Source organism: Sturnira hondurensis, unplaced genomic scaffold (assembly GCF_014824575.4).
Source record: "Sturnira hondurensis isolate 20B ecotype Veracruz unplaced genomic scaffold, ASM1482457v3 Scaffold0009182, whole genome shotgun sequence".
Taxonomy (NCBI): domain Eukaryota; kingdom Metazoa; phylum Chordata; class Mammalia; order Chiroptera; family Phyllostomidae; genus Sturnira; species Sturnira hondurensis.
The window spans coordinates 1,327,163-1,346,625 of record NW_028081813.1 but is presented as its reverse complement, the minus strand read 5'-3'; the positions used below and the strand labels follow the sequence as shown (position 1 = coordinate 1,346,625).

At 45.2% G+C, this 19,463-nt stretch overlaps 1 protein-coding gene across 1 annotated transcript in view; it reads left to right on the top strand.

Annotated features, from left to right (window-relative positions):
- Positions 1-514: 514 nt before the first annotated feature.
- The window catches only part of CA10 (carbonic anhydrase 10 (inactive)), a 447,141-nt gene continuing 428,192 nt past the window's right edge, over positions 515-19,463 (top strand). Inside the window, exon 1 of the mRNA XM_037056890.1 lies at positions 515-1,387. Within this exon, the coding sequence (XP_036912785.1) occupies positions 1,327-1,387 (61 nt within the window). The 5' untranslated portion in view covers positions 515-1,326. The remainder of the gene's footprint in view (positions 1,388-19,463) is intronic.

Below are 19,463 nucleotides of genomic sequence, written 5' to 3'. Positions count from 1 at the left end.
CGGCAGCACTCGCAGGATGAGTCCTGCCCTGGGCTCCCGCGACGAACCGGCTGGCGCGAAGTTGTTTTTAAGGAGAAGAGAAACTCCCCAGATTCCGGAGGGTGACAGAGACGGGCGGGGCGGAGTCGGAGCCAAGCTCGGGCCCAGGCAGCAGCGGCGGTGGCCCGAAGCTCCGACGCCTGGCGCTCCGGTCGTCCTTAAGGATGGCCGCGTGGATCCTTACCTTTCCATCCCGGCCTTCCCGTCTCCGCCCCGGGGAGCGGGTCGCCAAGCTGCGGTTGGGTCTCCCCCCGGGCGCGAAGACGCTCACCTGGCCCGGCCTCCCCCTTCCCACCTCCCGCCCCCAGCTCCCCTCCTCCTCCCCTCCGAATCGGGAAGCGTCGGGATCCGTAGGCGAGGAAATAACGACCCCTGCAGTTGCATTGCGGAAACTCTCGGCGGCGGCGGCGGCGCTAGCTGCGGACGAGGGAAGCGAGGGTTCAGGGGAGCCCAGGAAAATAGCGGAGGCACGGAAAGCGCGCGCGCGACGCGGGGAGCCAGTAGGCTCCGGACGCGTCTGGGTCCCCGACTCTCCTCCGTTCCCGCTCGGTACCCTGGATGCGCCACCCAGATCGAGCGTGGGGGCGGCGGGCTGCGCGCGGACTTTAGAACGGGGAGGGTCGGCGGAGGTTGGCGGCGGCCGGCGGTTCCGGGCACTAAACCCTGCCTCTCTTTCTCTGTCTCTCCGCTGCGTCTGCTCCTCCCCGCGACCCCCGGAAGCAGGAGGAGAACGGCCCCGGAGCGGAGCGGCTGCCCTCTGACCATGCCCCGGTGAGGGGGCGGACTTCGAGGGCAACTTGTCGCGGACTGCCTGGGCTCAGCCCGCGAGCTGCCAGCGGCCGGGGGCCCGGAACGGCGTGGCGCGGCCCGGCGCGGGGCTATCGTCTATGTCTTCTTGGGGCGCCCGGCGGATCGGGGTCTCGTTTTTGCAGGAAGAGCCCAGCGCTGGTGGCTTCAGGTGGCTGCCGCCGCCTCTGCTAGTGTTGTTTCCGCCACTCGGGCTAGAAGCAGAGACCGTTGAGCGGAGAGACCCCCGGGGCAGAGAGACATCGGACATGTGTCAGCACGTCTGGGGCGCACATCCGTCGAGCCCGAGGGGAGATTTGCCAGAACAATTCAAACTGCGATATTGATCTTGGGGGTGACTGCCCCTGGCCGGCTGTCCGGTGGGAGTCCAGTGTGCGCTCGCTCGGAGGCGTGTGAGTGTGTATGTGTGTGTGCCGTGTCGGGCTCCCCCCGGCCCCCCGTTTTCCCGTCGAGTGATGCACTTGGAATGAGAATCAGAGGATGGAAATAGTCTGGGAGGTGCTTTTTCTTCTTCAAGCCAATTTCATCGTCTGCATATCAGGTATGGGACGCGCTGGAGTCACGGGCGGGTTCGTGTTGTATTTGGGATGTATGGGGTTTTATTGCGTGTAAGACACTCAAGTGGCCTCGCGGGAGTGGGAGGGGAGGAGGTGGTGACAGAGACCCTTTCAGCTCTGCGGATTTGCTGCCTTCAGAATTAAAAACCTTCTAAGCCCAGCAATGGGTGTGTGTGTGTGTGTGTGTGTGTGTGTGTGTGTGTAGAGAGAGAGAGAGAGAGAATAGTATCTGTATGGAGTTCTGGAACGTAGAAGGGGTGGGGGATGAGAAAGAAGAGGCAGATGGGTGTTGATTTTCAACTGCTTTCTGGCTGAGAAGTCTGGCGCCGAAATCTGAGCCTTGGCAACCCCCGCCCCCATCCCCTGGCTTTCAAAGTTACCAAACTCGGTGGTTCTGNTGTGTGTAGAGAGAGAGAGAGAGAGAGAGAGTAGTATCTGTATGGAGTTCTGGAACGTAGAAGGGGTGGGGGATGAGAAAGAAGAGGCAGATGGGTGTTGATTTTCAACTGCTTTCTGGCTGAGAAGTCTGGCGCCGAAATCTGAGCCTTGGCAACCCCCGCCCCCATCCCCTGGCTTTCAAAGTTACCAAACTCGGTGGTTCTGGCTGGCAAAATGGACGCAGAGCCCTGCCCTGGTATCTAAGCACTTTCAAGGGACTGCGGGAGGATGCGGGACTGGAGAATGCCAGCAGGGACCAGAGGGATGCGGAGGTCCTCCATGCTTTCCCCAAACCCATCAAGCCCTCTGGTGACGGTGTGAAACATCCCAGCCCGCCCCCCTCCTCCACCCCCGCCCCCCAAAAGCAAACCCCATCTGAAACAACACCGCATCATAAATATCACTTTAGGTCACGGTCCTTCTGAATCTCCAGTGGCAAGGATGTGCTGGCTCAGCCTCACTGACCTCAGGCTACTCGTGCCAGTCTTTGATTTTAGAAGCTGACAAGGAAGCCAGTGGAGATGAATGAGGCAGGGTTGGTGCCTGCCTGCCTGCACCTGTGTGTCTCTGTGTTGGAAGGGGTCTGATTTCCATGCAGTGTCTTCGTTGGTGCAGGGAGTTGGCGGTGTGGAGGGGCGCTGTGAGGAAAAGCCTTAAGATTAGCAGTGCCCCCCTTGGTCGATTTAGCGCCTCACCCCATGCACAGTGTCCACCCCGTTTCCCCTCATCCTGTCATTTAGGTGTCCAGAGTTAAGTCCCATGTGCAGTGCTCCCCTCTGCCTGCATTCCTTCAGCAGAATAGGGGACTCAGCCAACTTCCCATGAAGTAACAAGAAGAGGAGAGCAGGAACCCTGCCCCTGTGAGCAAACACATTTGAGCAGCTCTGAAGGACAGGGACATGTTTCCTGCGTCTTCCCTCCGCCCAGCCAGTTCCCACCCTCTAAGCCAGACCTGAATCTGGATATTCAAAACCTTCGTCTGCCTTTACCCTGAAGCCAGGTCCAATGGCCACTAAATCTGTTTGGGGCTTGGCCACTCTACTAAGAAATTAGATATGTTTTCTGTGCCTGGAAGATAATAAGAAGTGCCCTAAATTCCTCCAGTGGGAAAAATTTTACCTCATCCCATATCTAAGGAAAAATTCCCAGGTGACTTGTAAAGGTTTATGTAAGTTGTACACCCAGGAATGGACTGGGTAGCATCTCGCAAGGCCAGGTTTTGCATATTTTTCTTCTGCATGTCTATTTCAAACTCATTCCATATTTCACTGGTTATGAAATAGCCTTTCCCTAACTCTCTCCAGCATCATAAATAATTTTCATATGAGACAGACCATCTGAGTCCCTTTTAAGATTTACAAAGGGTTAACGTCTTTGAGGCTCTGGATCTCTGACCCCACCCCACCTGGCTCCACCCCAAGCTACCTCACCCCGCCCCACCCCACCCTGCGCCACTCCCAAGCATTCTTTATTTCCAGCGCCTGTATTTGGTCAGGTCATGACAGGGGACTCGGCTGAGAATGACTCTGTTCTTAGCCTCCCATTAATGGGATACCTGTCACGGCCATACTTGATTTGGTGTATCAGCAACTATAATATATAAACAGAAGCATCGGGAGGGGGTCATTTCCAGTGCAGGAAGGGTGCAATCGAACACATGGCTTTTCACATGTATTTACTAAATGATCATCATTGCTAAGTAATGAGAGGATAAAAGTGTAAGCGAAATTGCTAGCTATTAGCTAAACACAGAAAACCAGGTTAGCGTTGCAAATGCCTAGCTAGGGGTCTACATTAATTTGCACTTTATGAAGACATTTAGACAGAGATACACCATTATGTGCCCTCCATTTACACATCCATAAACTTAACTTTAAAAGGTCATTTCCTTCTTCGGAGCCAAGCTGGTCTCTGCCCTCCATAAGCAGAACTACTCATGCAGTGATGTCCACAGATGCCACAATTCTGATTAGTAACATGACTCACAGTTTGGGGGACTTTGTTTTCTTTTTCCCCATCTGGCAGCTTTAAGAGGTTCAGGAATGCAGTGTACTAAGGTTGAGTAATTGTCTCAGGGAGAGTTTAGTAGGTCTTTCATTTCTGGTTGCATGATTTGCGGTTTTAATTTACTCGTGACTGAGCTTTCCCAAAGGAACATAATCCTTGATTATAGCATCTACTAAATCTTAAAAAAAAAAAACCAAACAAAACACCTCTCTACCATCTTGGGATGAATTGCTGTACTGTTAGGTACTAATTCCTACTGAGTTCCCAGGCATCTATAATTGATGCATTGCTAGGGTTGGCTTTATGACTGAGGAATATCAGACTAGAAAAGGCCAGCACAAGTCTGTACTGGAAACGGTTTGCAGAAGGAACCTTTGGGTAATAGATCTGGCCTACAGAAGGTACAGTGCGTGAATATCAGTCATTAGCATTCGCTTTCAGAAATACTCCGGTGCTTGGTGCTTCGTAGCCTAGTGTTTTGTTAACCAAAGGAGGCTGCCTTCACCCCACCCCACCCCACCCCAAATTAAAAGTATATCTAAGGATCTTTCTCCCTAGGCCTGTGTAGGGATACTGCTTAAAATACAGAGACCTGCACTTTGTATGTGTGATGGCTCTGTACCAATCATTTGGTTGGGATGAAGCTGTAATACTTTCCAAGGTTGTTGATCCTACAGAATAATTGTAGGGAACAAAACACTCTGTAACGTGCCTAGCGTAGTGTCTAGAATACAGAAACCACTGGCCACAAATGGGATGGGGTGGGGTAGGGGGGTGGGGGGGGTGGTTCTGCTTGGCGAGGCTTAGCTAGTCAGCTGCCGGGGAAGCAGCGTGTGTGCCTTCCACTTGAGAGATTTATCCATTTTGGCTATTTAAGGACACACAGCTAGGCTTGAAGAGGGAATGCCATGTCTAGGAGTTTTGGGGGCTCCACATTTAACTCAGATCTCAATTTTACTGAAAATGTAAGGCAGCCAAGATCTGTGAAGAGATGAGAGAGAGAGAGATGATTTTTCTCTGTGCTTACACAAGCAGCTCAGATCTGGGAGAACGAGTGCTTGCCAGCACCAGGAGAGAATTTCCTGGCCCCAAAACAGCTGTCTGATTTAATTTACACAACGAATTCTCCTTCCCTCTGCATAACTTTACTTCAGCAGTTCATTCATAATAATAACAGCAATAACAATTTAGAATTAGGTTGTGCTTTCATATATATTACATAATATAGCACATAGTTTAACTCATCCATTCCTAGAATTGGTAGGGTAATTTTATATATAAGGCAACCAAAGCCCACAGAGGTTAAGCCGGGAGGACTCAGAGCCACATCTGAAGTCAAAATTCAATGTATCATCTATGTTTTGGTTCCAGATTTCTTTTAAATGTTGTTATTCAGTATTTACTTTTAATTTTGATGTCTCCAATTGAAAGAACAAATCATGTTGACTGGATGTAAGTCTTAGAGAGTTTGGAAGTGGAAGTTCAGGGTCATCGTAGCCTAGAGCTAGAATTAAGGTAGCATTTGAGTTGTGTGTGACTCTGTCATTCAAAGATATGAGACTATTACCCAAGTTTGCCCGCCAACAGCTTATGAAACACAATCTCTGTAAGCAAGGACTATTTCATTCATTCTTTTCCTTATCTGAAAATTAAAATGGTTCAACTTCAGCTTCTTGACATGTAGAAAAGGGGATAATAGTACGTACCACACACATTTGTTATATGGATTAAAGAGATAATGTATTCAGTGATTTCTTCTTAATACAGTGTCTGAGGCTTGCAATAATGTAATTATTTTTGGCTGCAAATCTGGCATTGCACAGCTCTGTGGGGCCATGATAGAATATAGCCTATAAGTGTCCTTCCCTTCTGCTTGTTTAAAAGCACAAACAATTATCAGCAAGCACATTTTATGACATTGACCATGAATCCTACTTTCAGGGCTGCCCTGGCTTAACAACTTTGCAGTGTCTTTTTCTTTTGTCTCATGCAAACGAGACTGGCAGCATCAGGCACCCGTGACTTGCTGTGAGTGGCACCCACTTTATCCCTGTGAGCCCAGTACTCAGAGGAGGCCTGGAACACTTAACAAATCACCTGAGAACAATGTAGCACTTATTACCCAGGGGAGCAATGGAATTTTCCACTTTCTGCTCACAAATTATGACTCGGGATAGAACCCAACTTTCACGTGCTTCCACAATGCCGAACTACAGATGCTGTCCATGTAATTTGAAATAGGAAATTGCATTAAGTAAAAAAAAAAAAAGAGCCAAACAAACAACACTTATCTGATGATGATGTTATGGGCAGCATGGCTCCCATGATGTCACCTAGCCCGGTCACTGACAGATGCCATCATCATAGATGCGACTCTCCTGGCAGTGACAGTGGAGTCTTCCTGAGTAATAGAAAGACCCTGACGGCAAAGGGGCTGGATTGCCACCCTGGGTAGTCAGTGCCTAACATCTCAACTTCTCACCTTAATCAAGCATTACATATTTGGGTCAAGAAGAGATCCAGGCACCATTGAAGTGTACGGTACCAAGCCATTGTAGAAACAGTATGGAGGTTAGAAGACCCAGTCTGCTATTGACATCTTCATTCATTACTAGATGGCTTTGGGCAGTTCTCTTAGCCTCTTAGTGTCTCCGTTTCCTTGTCTGTAAAATCAAAATTAACTCATGTTTGCCTATTTCAAAGAGTTGTTTATAATATTATGGAATGATCCATGCTGAAGATGTAGTTCTAAAATCAAAGTTGAGATGTGTACACACATGTCGAGTTATATAAAATAATATGAATGAGACTTAATTGTGAAGGTGTTGGTATAAAAGCAAAGTTGTGATGCACAAAATGTGTCCTGAGACCAAGTGATAAGAATAATGCCTAATTGATTGATAAGGGGAGTGAATGCTGTAGAATAGAGAAGTCCAGACAACGAGGGGCATGGAGAATTGTGGTAGATGTTGGCAGTCGGGCTAGAAGAGATGGAGGGGACCACGTTAACAAAGGGAGAGGAATAGGGTGATAGGTACAGTGAGAACTGAAAAATCTACTTTGGGAGATACTGGAACATGGGGATGAGCTCACTCAGGGACCTGTTGGATTGAGAATACATGGACTGCCCTACTAGGTTTAATTTGTTGGTGGTTTTTATATTTCTTCTCGTGGGTCTTTGCATTGATTTTGTGGACTGAAGTTGGTTAAAATGTGTTTCAGATTCTATCTGGACTGGTAGCCAGTTGAGATTTGAGGGGACTTAAGCTTTCTTCTCTGTAGATCAGAGATGATGCTCCCCAAAGTTGTTGATCCTACAGGGGAATTGTAAAAAAAGAGAACACCGTTGTTTTTAAATGCCAAGCATGGTGTCTTGGATTCAGTAGCCTCTGGCCAAATTACACATATCATATGACAGTAAGTATGGGCTTTGGAACCAAGGTAGGCCAACATGTGAATCCGGCCTTCTCCATTCACTCTCTGTGTGGTCTTGGAGAAGTGCTCTAAGTTCTCTGAGCCTCTGTAAAATCAGGATTGGAGAAAATATACACAATGTGTGCTGCCAACGTGCCTAGCTTGTAGTAGTCAGGGAATTGGAGCTGCTCTCATGAAATTCTTACACCATTGTCATCAATAACAATGCTCGTTGTTGACACTTTGAACCTGTTTTTGTACATTACAGTTAGTTATTTGGTCGTTTCTTCTGTGTTCAACAAAACAGTACTGCCAGCTAACTATGGTCCAGGTGGAAGAATCACAAAAATGAATAATACCTGGCCCTCAGTATTTACCAGATGACACATGTTATGTCCTTTGTCCACTTCGTCATTCAACATCGATGGAGGGGTCCCCTATGTGGAGAGTACTGGGGATCCAACAGGAATGAGAAGGCATTGCCCTTTCCCTCCTGGGATTCATAATCTAGTAACAGAGTGATTTTTAAAATATTAATGGTTACAGTGGGAAGCGATAAGTATTTTAAGGAATGGAGACACAAAACAGTGTTTGAGTAGAATACAGAGGGGACGTCTGACTCATTTGGGATTTGGGAGAAGAGGAGGAAGGAGACTAAGTAGCGTTAGTTAGAAGGGGTTTAGGCTGCGTCTTGAAGGATGCTAAAGACCTGGCTTGGAAGATTTTTGTCTGATTGACCAAGAAGAGTGTGATTGGGGAAGGGTGATCCCAGGAAATAGCATTTGCAAGGACAGGGAGCTCAGATAGGACATGATGAATCCAGGGGACCGTCAAGAGGTCAATATAGCAACTGAAGTGGAGAGTGATGGATGAGGCTGAGATAAAAGAGCATTTAGGAGATGTGCTCTCAATAAGAGAAACACCTTGCATCTGACCATGGCCACTAAAAACTACCCTGTGCCTCTCTGTGCAGGGAAGGCATCCTTTTAAGACCCGAGGGGGTAGGTCTAGCTTATACTTTTCTCTTTGTTAGAAATAGAACTGTCAGGGTTAAAGGTTTTGGCTGTGGTCCAGCTATGCTCCATTTGGTCCAGATCACTAGTCATTTTCCAGTGTCATCTCAAGTTCCAGGTGGTCTCCCAGAAGCTTTGGAGATAATGCAAATACAGATGACAGCATTTATTTCTTAGTTTGTCTCCATGTATTTATACTCTGGGGTGGGGGGGGGGGAGGGGGGAGCTAGAATCCTAGCAGTTGCCCCTGGATTTTGCAGTGTGGATATTATCTCTTCCTCCTGAAGAATGGAATCTTCCCTACAACTTTTTGCAGTTTTCATCTCACGGAACCATAAACAAAACGTTAAAGGATTTCCTGCCCCTGGGGGTTGGAGTGGGGAGCTGCTCAGAGCAAGAAATGGCCTGGGATTGCCTTTCTAACAGAGCCACGATGTTCCTTATTATCAAGATTGGACTGGTAATAGGGTAGCCAGCGTTTTGGGTTTGATGACATTTGCATGAAGGTGAAGGAGACAGCCTATACATTGCCTCTCCCTCCTGATTTGGAAGAGGTGGGACCTTTGTCACAGTCAATGCAGAATCAATCTTTAACTTTGTCCAATGCTTCGTGCCCAGTGGCGGAGGGGGCTGGCATCGGAAATGAAGCCTGCAGCTTTCAGGCGGGTTCTCCAGAGCCAAGTCCCGCTGGCTTCGCAGCACCATTGGCAGCCGTGCCAGAGTTGGAACGAACCCAGTTACTGAAGGATGTGAGTCAGTATATCCCCTTCTGTTGTCCCCTCTTCTCCCACACGCAGACTTACCTTTCACACTCTAGGAAAACAATGTTGACGGCAGCACTTACTGAGTGAGCAAAGGCTGTTCTTCCTCCATGGTGTGGGAAGAAAATCAAATACCTCATAGGATTCTTGGATTAATAAAGGTCCTTATCTATGGAAGGGTTCGCTCCCACTCCCAATGGGTTTCATGTGTTGGCTCATTAGTCCCCAGAATGCTACTGAGTGCCTCCTATGAGCGAGGCACTGGGCCAGGCAGAAGATAAAACATATTGAGCAAAACAGCCATGATCTTTACCCTTGAGAAATGTGTATTTAGTGATAAACAAATATTGGTTTCTTTTCCCATTGCCCAGCTCAGTACCCACCGTTTAGTAGATGCTCAAGAATGAATGATTGAATTCATATGTAAGTGAATGACCAGGAGCAATTTATAATGGTTTTCCTTCCTTAGTAGGAAGGAGCTTGGGAGACAAGATGAGACTAGGAGGAAGTGGGGATGAGGACCTCTCTGTCCGCTGCCCTGTGGCGTCGACTGCATGGGGTCTTTGAACACGCAGAGAGTCATGCCTGGAACCTTCCCAGGGAGTGACATATTTGATAGTCCACTCTTTCCTTCCTAGACGTAACTCATGTCTGCATTTGCCGAAACGGTGTTACTTGGGGGCACATACAGTGGTCTTCGAAGTGTTTCAGCAGCATTCTGTTCTGTGATACCATACTAAAGGCCTTGGACTAGGAAGATTAAGGATCAGTGGATGTCCAGTTGTTCCTTTCTCCGTGTCATCTCTGTGGAGATTGCTTAGGATAAGGTGTTTTCTTCTTGGGATCCAGGAGAGAGAAAGCTCACTGCCCCTTAGTTGTGTATTGAAGTAGACTAGAGGGCTTAAGGGAAAGCCGAGCCCACACTTTGATCTTGGTGCAGAGCAGTCCAGGAGAGGCCTCTGGTCTCCGAGGTGTTTCCACCTTGTGTCTGAAAACCACATCCGTCCCCTGCTAGCCATTTGTGACAGGCCTGGGGTATAGCTCACCAGTTCTTACCAGACACCCAGAAATTGAAAGAGTGTAGTTGGTTTGCAGTCCTTGGCTGTGCATTCTGTTTGTAATATCCTAGTTGACCTTAACAAGCTGTAAGGAAATGTTCAGTTGGATGGTTTGTTGTTGGTTCGCTTGCTGACTTAATTGCAGAAAAAATAAGGGACTTTACAGAACAAAGGCCCCTGTTATTAACCTCTTCACAGATGTATAGAGATTATACTGATAGAGGTGAGGCACCTGTGAGAAATACATTTCTCTTGTATGGCCTGGGTGTGAGTGGCCGTATCTCACCGCTAAGTCCTGTAACATACCGTGATAATACCAGCTCTCGTTCACAGTGGCTTGAATCCCTGTAGCATGAAATATTAAGGAGTGCAGTCCCTATTTTTTGTGTGTCTGGGACAAGTTCTATCCTCTTTTTCCACCGTGGTGAAGTTCAGGGTGGCCTTTTTTGTTTGGGTCTTTGAAGCGCTGTGTTGGAGTGGCCTAATGAGAGTCCTATGCCATGTTAAGTGCGTGAGTTGGTGCAGCCTTTTCATTTATTTATTTTTCCCCTCCTACGAGGAGAGCTGATAAAATTAGAGTTTGACTGAGCCAAGCAAAGCATCGTACTGTGCCACATCTAAAGGCAAGACGGGTTGAACAAGTTAATGAATGAGGGTTTTGTTTTTGACTTTGATGGTTGGGCTAACCATGTGTTCAAGCGAAATGTTCTCGATCAGAGCTTCTTGCAGGCCAGAGACTGTATTTCCAAGTGTTTAGCATCACAGACGTGTGGCCAATGGGAGTCACTGAGTTCGTTGTGATGCTAAAAATGCTACCACCACAGTATCAAAGAACATTTAGGAAAGCAAGCTGATTCCCCATAGACTAAATTTTTACTTACCAAGTTTGCAATTCTAAGTTTTCAGCCTTAAATCTTTGTCTTTTTAAAAAAAAGTTTACATTGTATCTTAGGTATTCCCTCATGCTACTTCCTGGTTATGTTTGTTCAGGAAATTCTGGGCTCTGGGACAGATAAAACTGATAATCTCAGTGATGCAACATACAATAGTAGAAGTTTACTTCCAGGTCATGTGAATTGTGCATTGGTGACTGTGTGTATGTGCGTGTGTGTGCACATGTAGGCGTGTGTGTATAAGGGGCTCAGTTAGGGGGAAGGAATCCTGCCTTTGTAGTGACTTGGGCCTCTCAAGGCTGATATTAGTATTAATAATTTTCCTTGTAGTAGTTTCATGTAGTTTATTCATCTAAAATGGCATGATTTATATTTATATTTTTCCTATCTTGAGCCTTTGTATGAGAATTATCTCCTGGAGGGTGGGGTCCTTATGATACAAGCTTCCCCCATTAGGTGAATGTTCTAGGAACCCATCTATATCAGTGCACCAACTGGTATTGTTGTGAGAGGCTGCGTTCGGTTTCAGTGAAATTTTTTGGAAGATTCTTTCAGTGTCTTTGCCCATTTTGTGATGGGTGATTTACGGTGATTTACAAGCACACCTGCCCACACCACGCTGAGTGTTCAGCAGTTTTTTTTTTAAGTTTTTATTTATTTATCCTCAGAGGGGAAGGGAAGGAGAGACGGAGAGAAATATCAATGTATGGTTGCCTCTCGAGAGTCCCCCGCTGGGAACTGGCCTGCAACCCAGGCATGTGCCCTGACTGGGAATCGAACCACGATTTTGTGGTTCGCAGGCCCACGCTCAATCCACTGAGCTACACCAGCCAGGGCTGTTCATCAGTTTTTGACCAAAATGCATAACTTTGTGCCCTACTCTCCCTATTCTCCCCGATCTTGCCCTGAGCAATGTTTTTTTGTTTGTTTGTTTGTTTTCTGGGATGAAAACAGTTCTCAAAGGGAAACATTTTTGCTGGTGTGGAAAAGGTGAAACAAAAAATGGCAGAAGCACTAAAAGGCATCAAAATTAATGAGTTAAAAAGCTTTCATGCAGTGGAAAAAAAATCTCAATAAATGTATTGCATCAAATGGAGGTGACTGAAGTTTAAACATGTAGGAATAAATACACAATTTTTTATAAATAAGTTCCAATTTTTGAGTCATCCCTCATATTTCTAATTTTAACCATTTTTGGCATGTTTCCATGACTATAGATCTTTATATTTATTGAATTATTTTAAAATAATTTCAGTATTGTGATTACTGGGTAAAACAGAAATTCTCTATGGTCTTATCATATTATATATCCATAAGTAATGTATAACTTGTTCACGAGTCTCCAGAAATATACCTGAATCTTTTGAGGAAGTAAATAAGTATATAACAATAGCAATTAAACTTTCAAAGATCTTTCACCAGTGGTCCACCCCAGAAGCTATAAACAAAAACTGAACAACCAAGATATTTAAGATATTATTTTGCTTAGCAAGTCAGATCAGAGATAGGAAACCATGGTCAAGAACAAGTGAGTTCCTTCCCTAAGTCCAGAATTTTGAAACTTCTTAAGTATTGTTTCTAAAGCATATTTCTATATATTATAGGGAAGAGCAAATAAAGTGGGCGGCAGAAAAGATTATGGGGCTGCAAGTGAGAACGTGTTGAAGTCTGTGTGTTCAGTGGGTCCTGGTTTTCTCCTTTTAAATGGAGATATTGAACAGTCATTTCTAAGACCCTTTCCAACTTGGACATTTTATAGTGTGGAGCCTTTCACAGAAAATGATACGAGTTCTGTGTTGAATCTAAACTTCTGCAGTTTTTGAAATGTTGAGGCAGCAAGATTAAATTACAGGGTGAACTTTCAAGACTGTGTGTGGGCAGAAAAGTGGGAAATGACTTTGGAAATGGGCAAGAGTAAGATAAGGCAGGATTAGAGAATAACCCAAGCTATTTGTAGAATAATGACTTGGCCCTTAGCTCTGTAGTAAGACAGTGGGAAAGGGCCTAGGGGTCATCATTGGTGACTGCTCCATAAAGCATTTACTGAAACCTTGGGGTCTGTATATCTGTTTTAAAATTTAATCTCAGCTCTGCTATAACTTGTTATGTGATCTTGGGACGTTACTTAAAATTTCCAATCTCTAGTATTCTCACTTATAAACTGGAGGTAATAAGACGTATCTTTAAAGTTAAGGGAGCCCTGGCTGGTGTGGCTTAGTGGATTGAGCACCAGCGTGTGAACCAAAGGGTCCCCAGTTGGATTCCCGGTCAGGGCACACACCTGGGTTGTGGGCCAGGTCCCCAGTGGGGTGTGTGTGAGAGGCAACCACACATGGATGTTTCTCTCCCTCTCTTTCTCCCACCCTTTCGCTAAAAATAAATAAAATCTTAAAAAAAGTTAAAGAGAGACTGAAATATAAAAATGCAGCATAATGTTCATTATGTAGAATGTACCTGATAATATGCTGGCTTTTGTATTGTTATGAATGGAGCTAAGAGAACAAAAGATGTGTTAGGCAAAAGTGAGAAGGGATTTGGCAATATCATGTAAAACATGGGAATGAAATGAGCCAGTTTATGTGCAAGTGTTTACCACAATGCCTGCACATAACACTTAATCAATTTGAGGTTGGTTGAATCGGATTCACTGGAGGAAGCCAGGGTGTCGGGGGAATACTTTAAAGGTACTAAGAAAGAAGGCAATTGTGTCTTTTTTATAAAATGATCTTCAGAGTCAATTTACTGGGTCTGGCCCACATTTTTTTAATAATTAAAATTTTTAATGCCACATTTTTTTTATTTTAAAACTATGCGATAGGCTTATGAAGTCCTCTAATGCATGGTCTTAGGTAACGAAGTACTTGGCCTTGACCATGGTGGCGTATACAAAAGCCCAATTCTTTGTTTTTCCTGTTTGATATGTGTTAGTCAATGTTGGCTTATTGGTCAAAGCAATAAAGACATGAGGTATTATGATACAGTTTCTTATGGTAAAAGATTTAATGTTTACAGGTTCTAATATTTGTCACTTGCAGTTTTTACTAGAACTCGGTTATTTTCTTTTCATTATTCAGTCTTGCCAGCTTCCCCAAGCACTAATTGACACCTGTGGTAACCTTAACCATGTTTTTTCCCACGAATTTTCAACATGAAAAGATAGTGTTGATTTGTTTCACATTCGCTTGAGAGATGATTATTTTTAAAACAATAATTACATGGGAGGCTCTACCTGGGATGGCAGCTTGGCTCCTTTTCCAATATGTCTGATCGGAGAATTTCAGCAAAAAGCATAAAAGGAAAACCAGCAAGAAATACGACAGACGACAAATGCTGTGTTGATGTTAAGCAAAGACAAGCCCCTGAGTGCGCTGGCCTGCAGGGAGTCCACTTCGGGGCTTTTCTGTTTGGTTTTTCTGTGGGATTTCCCCCGCCCCCTCCCGATGACGTTGGGAGAGGCTGGATTACAACTGAGAATGCAGAGATTAATGGCCTGTTGTAACTAATCCACTAAACCCCTACTCCTGTTTCTCTTAAATTGATTGAATTTAGAGAAGCTGAAGACAGACCCACAGCAGTGAGCCTGGTATTAGATCCAGTGAATTAAAGAGACCCGATAGCCCTAAGTACAGGTAACCAAGAGTCATGGAACGTAGTCACGTTTTGCACGAGGGAATTCTTTCATTAGTTGCTTATTGCATTAGATCCCAGTGCGTTGGTTGTTTCATAATCTTTCTTTAAAAGAGAACATTTTCACGTGATTATATTTAAAAAATTTAACACTGATATAGCCCAGTTTTAAGTAATTTAGAGAAAAAGAGAAAAAGAAACGGGTCCCCTGTATTCATATGACCTGAATGCAACTGTTGCTAACAGTTTGCTCCCCTCTAGGTTTTTATTGATGAGCATTTTTATTCGTTTGAAATCATATTCCACTATGCCGTTGGAGCAAAAAGCCACGTGAGATAAATATATGGTTTGTGTGCATTGAAGCAAGGCCCACCTAAAATGTAGACAAAAACGGTGTGAACATAATTGCATACATAGATGGATAGATATGGCACAGTTGAAAAATCACCATTTTATGCTAAATCAGCGAGCTGAAATTGGATGAAATGTTCACAGAATTTAAATGTCTAAATCTTTATTCATGAATCTGTTGCTCTCAAGACAAATAATTAGTAGGAAGATAAAAAGTTGAGAAATGTAATCATAGTATTGGGAGGGTTGAGTAGGAGAAACACTGGAAGAGGCAAGTTAGAAATGAGGGTTTTTTTTTTAAGTTTCTTTTACCTAACACAGAAATATGTTTAAATGTCCTGAGAAGCCATTTAAGTGAGTGATTAAAAGCTTACACAGAGGCAGACCTGGGTTTAAACCGACACTCCCCATCCTCAAGGCTGGATGGCTTTGGGGATGTTAACTCCTCCATCTCCATTTTCTAGTTTGTGAAATGGAAATACAAAATAACCACATTAGTTATTTTTATGTGTTTGATGACATACAAAAGCAAGGCATTTACTATGTTATTATCAGGCAGATAATAATGGCTTCGTAAATGCGACCCGTCAGCAACACCATATTCATGACATGCAAGGTGCAGCCAGATACATGGTATTTGTAACAGAGGATTCTTTGAGTTGCCTGCTTTATAGGGAACGTTGTCCTAAACACTCAGAAACCTTCAATACCACCCTCTGACTCTACACTACCAAGAGTTCACGCTGTCAACACCAGTGTTTAAAAGTCTTCTATGAAACCCCATAAACACCTTTCCGACTTTGCTCCAATTTGCCAACTGACTTTGCTGTGAAGACACCTCGCACGTACTTCCCTGTGCCTTTGGTCGAGTTGTGTTTCTCCACCTGGTTTTCCCCCGCCTGAATCATACCCATCTCAGCTGGTGGGCTCCCTCTCTGGGAAGGCTGTTGCCATCCGTCCAGTCAGCAGGGATCTCTATGCCCGGTGGGCTCTTACTGTCTCCAGAGCTACTCATCCAGCTCTTTCTTCCTCCATCAGATGGAAAAGTCCTGGTGGTCAAGATTCATCTCCGATCCGCACTCCTGGTACAACCTGCTGACTGGTTAGGTTTTACTCTGCAATCTGTAATGATAATGACAATATTATCTGCAGATATCCCAAGTAGTATTTGGGAGTTTATTTCCTGTTCCTCAATCCACCTATGTTTTCTTGTAGATACTACAGCCCAAGACAGGGCTCAGCAACTAACAGCCTGTGGGCCAAATCTGGCCTGCCGCCTACCTTTGCAAACCCAGTTTTCCTGGAGCAGAGCCATGCTCATCCATTTACGGCTGCTTTTGCACCACAGCAACAGAGTTCAGCAGTTGCAGCAGAGACTAAATTGCCTGAAATGCCTAAGATATTTACTGTTTGGTCCTTTACAGAAAAAGTTTGCCATTCCTAATGCAACAATGGATTCGAACAAATGCTTCCAGCAGGTAGATAATGAACTGGGTGCCAGCATAATCCATTTTTTCAATGGAAAGTTGTCTAAATTGTAGGCAAAATATTTTTTAAAAGTGCTTTTAAGCCTTGAGGCTTTAGGAACTTTAGAATTATCTTAACTTCTTGGCTATCTTGGCAGATTGTACCACCCCAGAGGGGGTTCCTTACGTACCTACCACTGTCAGAAACCTAAAAAGAAATCTCAGTTTGAGCGAGTTTGGATCTGGAAAGCTCCCTTCACTGTCGGGGGAGCTTGGCACGGACAGCTCTGGCCTTGGCCAGGCCACATTGTTAGGGGGAGGCCACCCCCACCCCCTTAAGGGACAGTTTGTGCTGGAGGTGGCAGCTTGTCAGGGCAGGAGCAATCTTCCTGCAAGTCTGGGTCTGCTCTCAGCCCTTTGAAAAAAATAACCTCTGCTTTGGGGACTATGAAGGTCAGGCTGCATTCAGAAATAAGAACGTCACCTGGAAAGACAAGCAATTTTAGAAATGACAACCTGAAAAATCAAACCTTTCCCCCCGATGATTGAGACAGGCCAGACACATACCCTGAGCCATGATCAGCTTCTGCACTTGGATGGTGCATTCCCTCCCCAATAACAAGCTGAATAAGCTTGGTGGCGCTCTGGGAGGTGGCTGCTGGCCTCCGTGGACAAACGAGGAAATTGAAGTCAAGAGGCAGCGGCTTAGCCTGGCCACAGCGGGTGTGGGGTCTGGCACGGACACCGCAGGACTCACAGGAGCCGATTCCCAGCCCTCCAAAACACGGCATTTGCAGGGAGAAGCCCTGAAAGCAGATTTCAGAATGCTGCTTGGCAGGGACTCTTCTGAACTCTACAGCAGGGCTTGGCAAGCAAATTGTTTTTATAAGGCCGGGAGCTGAGAATGATTTGTACATTTTTAAATGGGGGACACACTCAAAAGAAGAAGAATATTTTATGACCCATGAAAATTATATGAAACCAAATTTTGGTCCATGCGTAAAATTTTACTTCAAGTCAGCCCCATCCATTCATTGATGTATTGTCTGTTAGCTGTATCGCCATTACAACAGCAGAGCTGAGCTGTCCTAACAGAGCCTATGGCTGGCAAAGCCTGAAATGTTTACTATCTGTCCCTTCCCAGAAAATGTCTTTGCCAAGCCCTGCTCCAGAGTGCATGCAAGATAATAATTAGAATCCATTTATGGAAGTACAATATATATAAAATGCACTCATTTTCAATGTACTGTTTGATGAGCCTGGAGAAAGATTAGAGTCCTCTAACCACCACCACCACCAACATGCAGAACGTTGCCATCCTTCCCTTGATTTCCTGGTGCCCCTCCCCGGTCACTTGCTCTCCTGCCCTTGAACTCAGGCAACCACGTATCTGATCTTTGTCAATAGGAGAAGCTTTTAAATGTTTGTTTCCCAAGCACTTTGAATCACTAGAGACTGTGGTAAAGAAAGTTGGTCATGTGAAACATGTCTTTTTTTTCTTTCATTTGATAATTCCTTAATTCTCTCCAAGCAACCACTTCAACTATGTCACTGTTTGCAGTATTAGTGGCTAACAGGCACTATGCAAAAAGTTTTCCATCTATTGTCTCATTTAATCATTAACCTTATAAGGGAGTTTTTATCCATCACCCATTTTACGTATATGAGACAGAGGCACCTAGGTTAACTATTTGCTGAAGGAGACATGCCTGATAAGATGTAACCTAAGATACGAACTCTGGCCACACATCTGAACCCAAAACGTGAGCTTGGCCACCACACCACGTGCTTACTAGGTCTTCTCTGCAAGTCTGCTTGGGAATGAAGTATCAACATTTCAGAGAAGAAGCAATTTCGGAGAGGTAGTGACTGGTCCACGTCACACAGCTACTAATGGCCAGAGTCAGGATTTGAACTCCCAGCCACAAGCGGAAGGTGCAGAACAGAGAGCCATTAACATTTTTTTGAACATTATTTTGAAAAATCACCCTGTCCTGCAAAGAGCCAAGATGTAGATAATGTGGGAGGGGGTGCTGGGGGTGGCAATAGGGGAGAAGCAATCTTAAACCAGATGTACTTTCTAAACTAATGGATAGTCCAAGACTATGTATTTAATATAAACAAGGAATGGTGGTAAAGTGCTTTGAAAAACCCTGCAGGGTATGTTCATGCTGACCAGCATCGGTAATCCAAGTCTTTCTTCTTATCCCTTCCCAGACAACTTTGCATCTACATCAGTCTGTTTAGTTGGAGAAGAGCGTGGAAATCAAAGTCAGAGGGGAGAGCCACGTGGGGCATTCTCTTCCCCCTTCTCCTCTCACACCTGCTATTACAAAGGATAGTGGCGCTTACCAACCCCTGGTTTGAATGATGACATTGCATTTCTTCAGGGCCTTTTTACTAAGCACTTGACACCTAAAAGGCGCCCCAAAATATCACCTGGTGTTCTAAATCTCTAGGAACACTCCATTAGCCTCTCTGCGGGCTTTTCTGATAACCCAGGTCAGGAAGCTATGTCCACTGGGGTCCTTAGTTGTGTATAACGGAACCTCTTCGAGATTAGTGTAAGCAGAAAAGAAATTCATTAAAGCATTGGAGGTCTCACTACATTTACCGGTGGGCCAAAGAATCAGAATCGAAGGCTCCACTTACAAGAATGTGCTATGGGATTGTTCTAGAAAAGACCTCAGCTCCTGTCACTGCTCAGCAGAAACAGCCAGACACCATCACTGAGGCGGACTGCTTCCACCTGTGTTCAGAAAGGTGGGCAGTTCTTCCACCAGCCTTACCGGACAGCAAATTCCACATCAGACCTACGTCCTCACATGGTTCACTGCAGAACTGAAGTCTCGGGCATGTGAGGTTGGCCCCATTTAGTCACATGCCTGTGCCCTCTGAAAAATCAAGTTCAGGGTTCAGTCCTCGGTGGGATTGAACACAAAAGTCAGGAGTTTCTCCAAACAGAGTGGGCTGGCTGAGTAATGACCCCCTAAAATGTCCTTGTCCTGATCTTGGGAACCAATGAATGTGTT